Source organism: Felis catus, chromosome A1 (genome assembly GCF_018350175.1).
Source record: "Felis catus isolate Fca126 chromosome A1, F.catus_Fca126_mat1.0, whole genome shotgun sequence".
Lineage (NCBI taxonomy): Eukaryota > Metazoa > Chordata > Mammalia > Carnivora > Felidae > Felis > Felis catus.
This window is the reverse complement of record NC_058368.1, coordinates 29,003,442-29,017,396: the sequence shown is the minus strand read 5'-3', so window position 1 is coordinate 29,017,396 and position 13,955 is coordinate 29,003,442. Positions and strand designations below refer to the sequence as shown.

General features: G+C 40.3%; 1 protein-coding gene across 2 annotated transcripts in view; it reads right to left on the bottom strand.

The window, feature by feature from the left end:
* Positions 1-13,955, bottom strand: part of VWA8 (von Willebrand factor A domain containing 8) — a 368,120-nt gene that overhangs the window by 16,686 nt on the left and 337,479 nt on the right. For both annotated transcript variants that reach the window (XM_045053513.1, XM_045053512.1), the window contains 2 exons: positions 3,830-3,955; positions 1,972-2,130 (listed from right to left, as the gene is read on the bottom strand). In XM_045053513.1, the coding sequence (XP_044909448.1) occupies positions 1,972-2,130; positions 3,830-3,955 (285 nt within the window). The remainder of the gene's footprint in view (positions 1-1,971; positions 2,131-3,829; positions 3,956-13,955) is intronic.

Here is a 13,955-nt window from a genome sequence, read left to right as displayed (position 1 = left end):
TCCTCTAACTGGAAATTTTATTCTAGATCATATTAGTATGTATACCAATTTTAATAGTGATATGTTGGTTACCATCTATAATGGATCACAATTTCCATATAACTCAAAAGAAGCTAAGGAACGCTGACCTTCAAGACTCACAAAAGAGGCAGATGGGCTGATCCAAATATTAGTAGAACCCAAGGGTTTCAAAACATTCAATAAGACTTATGCTGATGTGATGGATAGATGTTTAACCATCCGCTGGTCATCCATGGTCCAAGTGATTTAGGAATTATACTCAAACTCCTACTAGACAAGATCTAAAATATTTTAAAATAAATATTTCCCAGAGACCCATAAAACATAAAAAAACAAAAAATTAAAACAAAGACACACTTACATCTGAAGGGAGGGAGGGTCAGGGGAAGGAAAAGGCTGAATACGAGTGCACAAGCCACAGGACATAAAGCTGCCAGAGTGGTCTTTGATTTTTGGCTTTGACCTTTCTGGCAACAGAAACCAAGAGGGAATCTTGAACAGTTCCATGGTTTTCACTAATCACAACCCTGTTCTTCACTCTGGGAGGGAAACAAAGCTGCTCCCTACCGTGAAAGTCTACATCCCATTTGTATTTGTATCCTGAACTTGTACAGAGCCTGGCAACCCACAGCACTCCCTGACCAAAGCCGCCTTTTCCTACCACTTAATTCTAAAAGGAATCTCTCACACAGAGCTTCATGCAAGGGACCCTGGGAGAGTTGGAGCTCAAAAATGGGCTTGAAGTAAACGCAATGATGGGTTACATTGATCTATTGCTTGCTGTGCATTCTGGCACAGATCTTTAAAGTAAAAAGATAATAGAGACCGTAATACACAGATAGTAATCCTCTACGTGGGATGTCAAGCTAAATAATGATCTACGATTGCCTATTTCTGAAGGACATGTTAGATCCTGAATATGATCTAGAATACCTATGGATAGACTGAGCACCCTCTATACATGTCTGCACATATACCATTTCTGCCCCCTGCACTTTTGATAATAATTACCCAGCATGTGACTGTGTTATTTGCTCTATTAAAGGGCCAGAAGTGCAGGTGCTCCTGTGGCCAATTAAGAGTGGACCGATGGGCAACTTGGGCAGTCACATGGCTCTAGGGGATCCCCTTTCCACACTCAGGCCTCTGAAGGAGGGTGCAGCAAAATGGACACAGTTGGAACGGGCAACTGCATTTCTCCCAGGGTTGCTGTCTTCATTCCCAGTGGGGGTCATCTATTACTGTTTAATCTTCGCCCACATGGAAAGGGAAAGCAAGGCTGAGAATAGTGCTCTTTGAGGGTGTCCTCAACCCTTGGGAAGGCTGTCCGCTCAGTGATGGGGAAGAATGGGCTGTGGAGGAAACTGGGATGAGGATGGCGGTTCTAGAAATTTGTGGAAGAGATCTGTGGTATTTCTAAAAAAAATTTTTTTAACGCTTATTTATTTTTGAGACAGAGAGACACAGAGCATGAACAGGGGAGGGGCAGAGAGAGAGGGAGACACAGAATCTGAAACAGGCTCCAGGCTCTGAGCAGTCAGCACAGAGTCCGACGCAGGGCTCAAACTCATAGACCGTGAGATCATGACGTGAGCCGAAGTCAGACGCTTAACCGACCGAGCCACCCAGGCGCCCCGATCTGTGGTATTTCTAAATGCCTGCTTATTGCCCCTAACATTATGGCTAACATCACACACTGGCAAAGTGCAGTGCTTTCTTCTGATAATGGGTTCTTTGAATTCTGGTATTATCATTTTCTGATGGTTAGGGCAGAGGAAACAAAAGGCTCTCTTCCTCCGTGCTGATAAGTGAGCTGATGAGGAGATGAAGCTTTTTGTTCACTCCGGTGGAGCCTGCATCCCCCTTTCCACCACCGTGCCCTAACCCGGAGTGACCCGTGGGCATATAGTGGTCAGTGGCACCCCTCATCATCCTCAGTTCATGCCATACCTTGAACTTCTCTTCGTAGTTCTCGAAGGCTTCCATGACCATACACACGGCCTCCATTGAACGCTCCAGCCGGCCATCCACCCCGTTAAAGCGGTACATGCTGCCAGACACATCCACCACCAGGCGCAGGCGCTTGGGTTTCTGTTGGGGGCTGCCCAGCTGAGGGAGGAACAACAGAAAAGCCTCGTGAACCAGGAAACCACCCCTGGTTGGAGTTCTGAGGGTCCCACACCGGCCCCGGCGTGCCGGCCATGAGGCAGGCAGATCAGCTGGAGGCTGGGTGTGGCTCGAGGCTGTGCTGGCAGGTGGAAAGGACTGTATTTCAGTAGATGGAATTTCACATTTGTGCTGGGGCCATATGGGAGAGATTTTCCTTTAGAATATGGGCCTTCCAAGGCCTAACCTAGTCTAGTAAAACTGCCTTGCTGAGGCTGTTATTCTTAAAAATAATAATCCGGAAAGATATACAAACCCCAACATGTCATTTTCATGTCATGCCTCGGAGTCAGTGACACTAGCAAGATTGAGTTGTTCTGGAAGGCCACGTTGATTCTGCTAGTGCCTTTTATGTAGTGTCCTGCAAATCATTTTCCACATAGCCTGTGAGAAATGTTAGATTCCTAAAACAAGGTTCTGTGAGAGGGCGTCTGGCAAAGAACAGAGGGAATAGATTTCGTCAGTGTCTTTTGTCATTACAAGCTTCCAGTTTCTGCTTCCTTCCAGTCGCTGCATTTCTACTTCTCTTTCCTTTTCTTGGCAGTTAAAGCATGTAAGTGGCATCTAACTGCTATTTAGCAACAACTGTCAATTAAAACATAAAGCTCCTTTAAGTTTCAGTTTGATTGTGGACTCATGCCTGCCAATTTGCAGAATTAAAAACAAAAGTACGTTTGTCGGTTTTACTTATAGGAAAAAAGGAAGAAGAAAAGTTCCAGATTGTTCTGTTGTTATATGCTTGCTGTCAGGTATGAAGGCTAATGAGCAGAATTAGTAATTTCAAAAAGATTGTGTGAGTATCGGAGTGCAGTGATTTCAGACAGAATTCAGTATATTTCTTAAAAACTTGTGTCTGCCTAAATTAAGAACAGAGCCACATATGATTCCAGGACCACTCACAATTCAGATATATCTAAACACATTTGTTGACCGCAGTGAGTCAGTATAGAAAGTAGTCATTGACTCATGCCAATGACACAGAAGTGAGTACTGCCCAAATTACCAAAAGATCCTCTCTGAATAAACATTTAAATGGAGTAAGTGACTGCTTTTCCCCACCAGTCACTGCACCCCCAGCTCTCAGTGGCTACTCAGCAATTTTGGTTATTCAGGAATACAGGAAGTCACGGGGCCCTCCAAGAGACTCAGTATTTCAACTGCTGCCATTTTTTTTTTTTTTTTTTTTTTGCCACGGGACTGCAAATAATATTATGGCTGTCTAAAGCTTTACATGCTACAATTGGAATTATTTAAGAGAGAATTTCTTATTTTCTAAAATTTTCTTCAGTTTTGGGATGGGCACAGATCTTTGAAGTAACAGGATAGCAGAAAACCACCAAGAGTGTTCCAGGGCTTTTACTCGCACAGTCCTCCAGGATTCATGGACACTGAGTGTCTTCAGTTTCCCCTCCCCCCAGAGGCACCCTGCTCTGTGTCCTGGGAGCTGATCTGCAGGGACAAGCATCAGCCTCTTGCTCAGCTGCAAGCTTCTGGTGGATTCTGCTGGTGGGAGGCCCTGGCAGGAGACCAGGTTGCCATATTCAGGGTTTATGGTGTTTTGATAAAGATGGCAATTCTGGAAAGCATTTGTCTGTAAAGAAGACTGAACTTTACCTGAGACTACTAGTTCACCATTACTTACTTGTGGTTCCAGCTCACCCCGGCGTTTGTAGATGGCTTTTTCTCCAGTGAGCCCATCGATGATCTTGGCATCATCTAGTTCCCCCGTAGCTTGGTGTCTTAGCCACTGTCTTTCTTTACCTTTAGCCTACAATGACATGCACACACACAACTCCTTATTTTAATTACTTCTGCAGGGTACGTGACACATTTTCTGCTTGATAAACAGGAAACACACACAGGATCTTTTTAAATAAGTGATGGTTCTGCATGAACACAGTTTCACAAATGGACTGGTCTCCGCTCTGCTGACAAAGAATGCCCTCTGTGTAGATTTTGTCAATTTTAATTGTTTTAACACATGGAATGATAAAACGAACTCAACGCACATACGAATGGGAAAGCAGTATGCAAATGGGCCCCTGGAGAGATGTGCAAAATCCAGAAACGTAGTAGTGGCGATGCATTTCTTAAGCATTTTCTGTCACGGTACACCTAGCAGATTTCTTAGGTAACAAAATAATCAGCTTGAACTTGTTAACAATGACTGCAAGCGCAGAGAATATGTGATCTTCAGAACTCTTCCTTTTAGAAGAGAAGTTGATACTTGAGCTCTCTGTAACTTAGCGTGCAAGTGGAAACAGCTGAAAACAATAGTTCATGAACATGTTGGGTCCCCCATGTCTCCCTGATCAGAAATCTTCTGAATTGCTTTCCCAAAGGTATTTCCACATAATACTTTCCCACAATAACTTATAACTATGCCAGGTGGACTGAGAAGGTAGTTAAACAATAAAGAATGACAATATCCCAATCAAGACATAGATAGGTTTATTACAGCCAAGGACTCTATTTACATTAAGAAGTGGGAAGAATACCAAAAAAAAAAATAAATAAATAAAAATAAATAAATAAATAAATAAATAAATAAATAAATAAATAAAAATCGAACTACCCTATGACCCAGCAATTGCACTACTAGGTATTTATCTAAGGGATATACGTGTGCTGTTTAGAAGGAGCACATGCACCCCAATGTTTATAGCAATGCTATCGACAATAGCCAAAGTATGGAAGGAGCCCAAATGTCCATCGACAGATGAATGGATAAAGAAGACGTGATGTGTGTGTGTGTGTGTGTGTGTGTGTGTATACACACACACATATACACAATGGAGTATTACTCAGCAATCAAAAAGAATGAAATCTTGTCATTTGCAACTATGTGGATGGAACTACAGGGTAATATGCTAAGTGAAATTAGTGAGAGAAAGACAAATATCATATGACTTCACTCATGAGGACTTTAAGATACAAAATAGATGAACATAAGGGAAGGGAAGAAAAAAATAATACAAAAGCAGGGAGGGGGACAACACAGAAGAGACTCATAAATATGGAGAACAAACTGAGGGTTACTGGAGGGGCTGTGGGAGGGGGAATGGGCTAAATGGGTAAGGGGCATTAAGGAATCTACTCCTAAAATCCTTTTGCACTATATGCTAACTAACTTGGGTGTAAATTAAAAAAATAAGTAAATGAAAAAAAAAGAAGTGGGAAGAATATCTGAAATATTTTTATGTGTGCAAATGAGAGTAGTAGTTAATATCATGTGCTCTGGAGTCAGATAGCCTGGTTCCGATCCTCCCTTCCCCATGCTCAGATATCTGACCTCAAGCAAGTTACTTAGCCTGTCTGCATGTCAGTGTCCTCAGCTCTAAAATAAAGATAACACTAGTTCCTACTTTGAGTGATTGTGAAGAGTAAATGAGATACTACATGGAATTGGTTGAGAAAGAGCCTGGCAATCTATGTCAGCTGGTATCATCATCATCATCACCATTATCATCAAGTGAGACACGTTAGGGACAACTAAGTGCACGTTAACTTAAGCATACTTCCATCACGGTTTCATTGGGAGTGACTGTATGACAGTACTGTCATTGAAAATACAAAGCCAAGCTTTAGGCAGGCTTCTTTAGGCATAGACCAACCACTACACAAAGAAGCTCCACACAGTTTTACTCTAGGCAGGGCTATATAATATTAATTTCTTGTTCTTGATACCCTTGCTGCAAACAAGGGCAAAATTCCCTCATTTGAATACAAATATATTAATGTGAATGTGAAACAAAGAGAGAGAAAGTCCTAAGCAGCATAAAGTCACCACCATTTGGTGGGCAGTTAATTCCAGGAATTATCTTACATGTGCCCCTTGGGACTATGTTTTTTTTCTAATGTGTGTTCTTGGTAAGAACCCCATGATCTTATAGGAAAATGGGATTCCTTGGAGTATAGTTCAACGTGCTCATGCAACTCTGTGAGATACACAGCTATAGGTGGTAGGAGGAAGGGGTGAACGGAGTCTTCTAGAATCCTTTCCCACTGGGCTATGAATCAGACAGACAAGTTTGACCACACAGCGCTATCCTTCTTAGGCTCCCTCCCCTGCAACAGTGATTGGGACCTGGCTTCTATTTTCCCTTCCCCATCATTCCTGATGTCTGGAGTAGGATCATTCCTCAGGTTTCCAGGATACTTCACGCTGGGAAATGCGTTTGGGGGTGAGCACTGAGCTACCTTTCAATTCTGAGATTCTATGATTCTTGGAGATACCAAACTGCAGAGCACTGGCTTCTAATGCCTTTCATAGATGAGGACAGACTTTCACAGACAAGTCTAGACTGGGAAAATAAGCACTGCAAAAAATACTAGAGAATGTGGGAGCAATACTTAGCTGTCATCAAAGTGACATGGAGGTTGTATTCTAGAGCTGGGTTAAGAGGAATATGGGATTACAACAGAAATAAGATTATGTGGCATGTAATGTAACAGCTGTGCCACTATTATCATTAGTCTTGATTTTCAAACTTTCATCAATACATTGACAAGGCAATGACATTGAAGAAGTTCAAGGGAACCTGTTACATTTCCAGTGATATGTAACTCAATTAAGTACAATATAGAACTCTCAACTTAACCAAATAGCATATCAAATATACCAAATATCACAGTTTTTGATAAGGCTAAAAGTTACATGTCAACCCTAAAGGAGTCAAAGAGGTTCAGATAATGAGCATAGGTTATTAAAAAAGTAAAAAAAAAAAAAAACATTGTGTCACTTCTTAGCTCATCGTTGTTTTATTTTCTTCATTCTTATCACTGTTTACAAATGTATTATTATCTCTTTATCTCTATTAGATCTCTGCTCCATTAGAAAGTAAGGTGTATGGGATAAGAGCCCTTATGTAAGTGCAGCATCTAGAGCAGTGCTTGCTTGATACATAGTTGGTGTTCAATAAAAATTTACTGACAGAAAGTTACCACTAAGAAATGTTAAGTGATAAGCATATGATGGAAAAGCATGTCTATACAGTATTATCTTAACTGTGTATGCATGTACATTATATACATGCAAGGAAAAATATGCAGGAGAAAACAAAACATTAATAGCCATGGTTATTTTGGGGTTGTGAAGTTATGGATGATAACTGTTTTCTTTAATTTCTTTTATTTTTTTTAATGTTTATTTTTGAGAGAGAGAGAGAAAGAGAGAGAGAGAGAGAGAGAGAGAGAGAGAGAGAGAGAAGCAGGGAGGGGCAGAGAGAGAGGGAGACACAGAATCCGAAACAGGCTCCAGGCTCTGAGCTGTCAGCACAGAGTGTGATGTGGAGCTGGAACTCATGGACTGTGAGATCATGACCTGAGCTGAAGTTGGACGCTTAACCTACTGAGCCACTCAGGCGCCCCTTTTAATGTCTATATTTTCTAATTTTCATATAATGAACTCATGAGTTTTATAATCTGAAATAAGCAAAAATGAGTTCTTTTTTTTCTCAAAAGGATTAAAAAAATTCCTTTATATTTTAATGAAATATTATCTTTGAGACTAGTTTGCAAGTTATGGAAAGCAAGGCTTCTCAAACTTTAATGTGCATACAAATAACTTACAGATCTTGACCAAATGCAATTAAAATTTTTTTTAAATGTTTTATTTAATTTTAGGGAGAGAGACAGAATGTGAGCAGGGGTGGGGCAGAGAGAGGGGGAGACACAGAATCTGAAGCAGGCTCCAGGCTCTGAGCTGTCCACGCAGAGCCTGACATGGGACTTGAACTCATGGACTGTGGGATCATGACCTGAGCTGAAGTCGGATGCTTAACCGACTGAGCCACCCAGGAGCCCCACAAAATGCAATTTTTGATTCAGTAGGTTTTGTTAAATAACTGGTCTAACATCACTGCAGAATTTTTTTGCTAATAATTAGTAAAAATGATAAAAAGGGGTCCTTTTTAGGAGACCTATTAATGCCCTTGGTAGGGAGGCTACAGAATTGTAAAATGCTTACTTTTCTCTTAGAATATTATGTTTGTCTGCTGTGTCTGGATTCAGCATCATGTAAGAACCTAGGGATTTTAGGTCTTAATTTTCTTATGCCGATGTTGTTTCTTTTCCTATATATGATTATCATCCTGTAATGTGCTCTCTAGCTTGAAGACTATTTCCATTATGTGTGCCAATGGAAGGGAAAAAAAAACTTAGTAAAATTTGGGGTGAGAGTGAGAGAAGGAATATGCTTTTTCCAATTAATATGCTATCCCTTTCTTCTTTTTGGGGGTCAGCTTTTATTTTTTTTAAGTTTATTTATTTTGAGAGAGAGAGAGAGAGAGAGAGAGAGAGAGAGAGAGAGAGAGAGAGAAGGGCCAGAGAGAGGGAGACAGAAAGAGAATCCCAAGTAGGCTCTGCACTGTCAGCAGGGAGCCCAATGCAGGGTTCGGACTCACAAATCACGAGATCATGACCTGAGCTGAAATCAAGAGTCAGTCACTTAACCAACTGAGCTACCCAGGTGCCCTGGGGTCAGCTTTTAAAATTTAATTATAACACACTTTTAGTAAAGTATATGATTCTTAAATGTAGAGCTCAATGAACTTTAAAAGTGAACATGGGAGCCCGGGTGGCTCAGTTGGTTAAGTGTCTGACTCTTGATTTTGGTTCAGGCCATGATCTCATGGTTTGTGAGTTCGAGCCCCGCATCGGGCTCTGTGCTGATGGCACAGAGCCTGCTTGGGATTCTGTCTCTCCCTCTCTCTCTCTCTGCCCCCACCCTGCTTGTACACGCCTTCTCATTCTTTCTCTCTCTCACTCTCAAAATACATAAAATATACATTAAAAAATAAAAGTGAACACCCCATGTAACCACCTGCATGTCCACAGCCCCCCAGGGCTCCTTCTGGAATTTATTTTCCTCCTGCCAAAAGTGACCTCCTATTCTGACTTCTATCAGCATGGATTAGGTTTGTCTGGCTTTGGACTTCATAAAAATGGAATCACACAGTAGGTGTTCTTTTCTGTCTGGCTTCTCTGGCTCAACATAACTCCTGTGAGGTTCCCTATGTAGCTGTGGAGCACCCCTTTATTCTCTCTCACTGCTCTAATGATATTCAACCCTATGATTTAGTCGTAATTTATCCACTCTACAATGGCACTGTTTCCAGTTTGGGGCTATTACGAATCATGGCGCCAGGAGTGTTCCTGAACATGTCTTTGGAGCAGATGTGTGTGTATTTCTGTTGGGTAGGAATCCTGGATACATTCAGCTGTCGTAGATACTGCTAAACAGTTTTCTAAGGTGTTTTTTCCAATTTACATCCCCATGAGCAGTGTATAAGTAAGTCTCATTTGCTTATATCCTCACCAACACTTGACACTGGTGGCTTTTTAAAAAAGATTTTTAGCCATTCTGGTGGGTATATCATATATTCCCTTCCTTTTTATTTTTATCTGTGGAAAAACAAAATTTGGTTCTGCTTGTCATTGGTATTTTTAAGGAACATGAACCAGTAGTTTCTGATTTTGAGAAGTGAAAATATGTGCTAGCCTTTTGATCCAGAACTACTGGGCACAAAGACATGTTTATAATGGTAGCACTATTCATTAGTTTTCAAGTCTAGAACTTGCAGATAAATATGGGCAGATAATTTATTATCTGTCATCTAGCCAGCCCACCAATATTTGGAAATTCAAAACAGGAAGAGGCCCGTCAGAATGGATACTCTTGGAAGCAAGGGGCAAGTGGGGGAGCACTTGAAAAACTTACTGCGGGGGGAACAGAAATATTTATTATTATAGACTGTGTATTGTATCTCAGCGAGATACATCCTTAACAAGTAAGTTCCTATTGTATTTAAATATATGCTTTCATTTATAACAAAGGGCCAAACATGATCTTTATTGTATATTCCTATTGCAAATATTCTTATAAATATGTCCATCTGTTTTGTATTATGCAATACATCCAAACTAATGAGAACTTATTATACATAAAGCTATGTTTCCCTAGTAAAAATATATGTTACAGCCTTTCTAGAAAAAAAAACATAGTTTTATTATGTTCATGTAAGGGACGTTTAAGACTAATTGAAATGCTCAGAGGATGACGTATTCTGGTTAATTCATTTTCTGGGAAAAAAAAACTGGTTAACCAGAAAGCACACACACACTCATCTGTAGCAGTGAGGACATTAGGAGGAATACACTTGACAAAAACCAGTTATCTTGTGGTTTGTGACCCTCGATCTTGTGATTTTGGCACTGAAAGTATTCTGATTAATCTTAAGTCTTCACTTATCTGGGTTACGGTTACTCAAGACTTCCTTTACCTATAAACTCTACAAGTAAGTCAGTTTTCTCTTATTCCTTCAAAATTTAATGAAGAGATTAGAAAGATTTAAGTAGCAGTTTTTGTAGAAAGCACATACATTCTATAGAATAAAGCATAGAGATATTCACCAATAAACATTGTGTCAATGAATAAATGTAATGGGTGTTTGAGGATACATGCCTGGGAACAATGATTCTTTTATTAAACATTATTAGCTCCCATTATTTTTAACATTTAGTCATGTTCCACCAAGATATACTTTTTATGTTAATCTGCACAGTTAAAAAAAACATGCTGGACTGAGGTAAACTTTTATACAGTATTTATAAAATGACAAATTATAAATCAATGGAAACAATAAAAAATTTTCTCTGTGGTTCTCAGTATTTTGACATAGCAAAAAATATTTTCCTAAATACCTGTTAGGTTGCTGGCTGCTCTAAATGGTGGAAACAGTGTTGCCCAGACAAGAGAAGATGCAGACCTTCCTTTTTAAGGAGTCCCCCGGTTCTTGAAGGGACATCTCATGGCAAGGTTAACTAGTGATTCATGTACTTAACAAAGACGACCTTCGTTAGAAGAGTCTGTTCTCTTGGATGCCGATGTGGAACTAAACTATGACTTTGAGTTACCACTTACCGTCATTTTATAATTTGTTTTTATGAATAAAGAAACTGGGACCTACACACGTCAGTGTGCATGTACAGAGGCGATATAAACTTAACGGTTCAAAACTGAGCCCCAGATCCAGCCCTCTGCTTTCCCCAAGTCCTCACCTCAGTGAAAGGCAGCAGGTAGCCCCAATCTTTGGGCTGTTCGGGCCACAGGACGACAGGCATCTTTGCTTCCTCTTTCTTTCATAGCTCATGCCTAGTGGGCCGGCCAACCCCCCTGGCTTCCCGTGTACCCACCGTCTCTTCCTGTGGCCGGGCCTATTCCCAGTGCAAACACCTTTCTCTCTCCCCTGGACTGCTGCCGTAGCCTCTTCCCTGGCCTCCCTGCCTCCTTGCCTCTCTCCTGGCCCCCATGGTCCTCTCTCAACACAGGAATCAGAAGAATCTTTAGAAAAACACATTGTAATTTGCAGGCAACACATACAAAAAAAATTCCGGCATGATTAAATTTTTTAAAAGCCCAACTGAACTTCTCTTTCTCTAGTTATTTTCAGGAATGAAGTAGTATTTGTCTCTGTTGCACGTAGTACAAATGATCACACTTTTCGCTTACTTCTGTCCCTCATCTGTAACAACTTCTTGATTGTTGTTTCATTTTTGAGGTACCATGAGAATTTAGGCCACGCTTATTACTATTATCATTAAATTCACTTTTTAATATTGTGCATCTTTTTCAAAGCACTATTCTTGGTATTTGAGTTTTCTTTGAAACGCATTTTCCACAATTATTTAGAACTGATTCTGTGTTTAACTGAATTCTGAGGTTCATTGCTAGTTCTTCTATGCCATGAATTTCCCATTCTTAAAGAATTCAGATTCTCTTCTTAATTGGCTGGAATATTTATACATATGTGCTTACATACGTATGTGTGTGTACATGTGTGTATATATATTTACCTCAAAATCATTTTCAAAAAGAGTACTTAAGTACTTAAGTGTCTTGATATTTGAAAATGTCTTTCTATCTCTTTGTACTTTGGCTGAGTATAGCATTCTCAGGTCACAACTTTCCCTTGTCCCCCAGATCTTGCAAACATTCTGACAACTAATGTAAGATTAATTTGTCTCTAATAATAGCTTGTTTTTTGTCTGCTGGTATTCTTTTAGGATATTTTCTTTGTTTCTGAGATGTTAACGTTCCATGAAGCTGTAAAAAGTCACTTACCTCTTTTCATTATTTTTGCCTGGTACTCAGTGAAGTTGTTTTCATCCACAGATTTAGGCCAGTCTTTAGCTCGGTGCAGTTTATGTTGTTGTTGTTGTTGTTGTTGTTGTTGTTACTTTGATTATTGCTTATGTGTTCCTTTTGGTCCTCTTTGGGAATATCATTGGCTCATACAGCGTGTATTTACTGCACAACTTCTACGTGCCAGGGTTCTACGTTTGGGGATGGATCATGGCTCTGTGTGTTAGCTCTCTGCTCTGTTTTTATTGATCAGCTTTCTTTTGTTTTTTATCTCTTTATTTCCTCTACAGTCTGGAATAACAATTCCAAGTTTCCACTCATGTTAGTACTTAGACTTAGGACTGGACTGAGTCTGTTCCTTCTACTTTTAATGTAGATTTCACTTTTGGCATTGCATTTTTAGTTTTTAAAATAATCTTTCCTTATTGCATTCAACTCCCTTATTATTTCTGCTTGCTTCTTAGCCAGACCCTTTTAAATCTACGTCTCATTTCACATACTTCAAGTTTCTTTGAATTGTGAGAACACAAAGCAGATGTTTTCTAAAAATCCAGTGTTTTCTGAAGAAAATATTCTAGCCCAGTGGCACCTTCTGCCTTTACATCTTGGATGCTCGTTACTCTATCTCACTGCAGAATCATTTCATAGATATCACATCATTTCATTTTTGGGTGTTCCTATTCTTGAATGATGAGATGGCCCCACAAAACTGTTTAGGAACAGACTGGATAGACTCTCCTTTCTTGTATTCACTTACCATTTTGTTATTATTAGAGTTCTCCTTGAAGATTTTGAACTGGTGTCCGTAGTGGAACTAAATCTATTTACTACTTAGCTCAGGAACTCAGTAGGGAAGGAGTTGGAACTGTGGACAGTCACAGCATGAGAACTTCATCTCCACATCATTTCTTACTGTTTGGCAAAGCCATCGCAATGGGGCCACTTGGCATTTGTTTCATCTTGTCTTCAGGCCAAGTATAAGCTAAGGCTGGGCTGGCCCCTTTCCCGGTGTTATTCCCCTTCCAGCTTTCTGTTTGTCGTAGCCACTGCATAAAATCTAGATCTCCCCAGCCCCACTGCTCCCAGTGTTGCTACTTTCAACTGCTTCTGCTTGGCAGTGACAAAATGGAGGTCAAGTGATCTGCTTCCCACCAGCTTTAGGGCTCTCGCGTTTACTCTCCACCTCGCCAAGTAAGGGATGTCAGTTTGATTCTGTTGGGTTTCATGCACTTCCTTCCTAGTAATGCCATTCCTTAGGGAGGTTTTTGAGTTGTTGCTAGTGCTACCATTCATAAGGGCTCATCACAATCCGTTTAGCAAATATTCTTCAAAACTTCTTGCATGTCACTAGCACTATTCCCTAATTTCTGCTGTCATATGGTTTTTCACTGTTTACAGCTTTTTGTTATTTCAACATTTTCATGGTCATCCGGTGAAGACTGAGTTAGATGCCTGTGCTCAAGTAGCCTAGAAGTCAGGACTGTATTTGATGGCTGCACTTTGTCCATGTTGTCCCCTAGTGGCTATGGATGCTTTGTGCTGAGTGACGAGCCGTTAGGGTGCTAAGAAGAGTAACTGGCATCTTACTGTTCTCCCCAACATGCAGATGTTCCTTGATATGCTG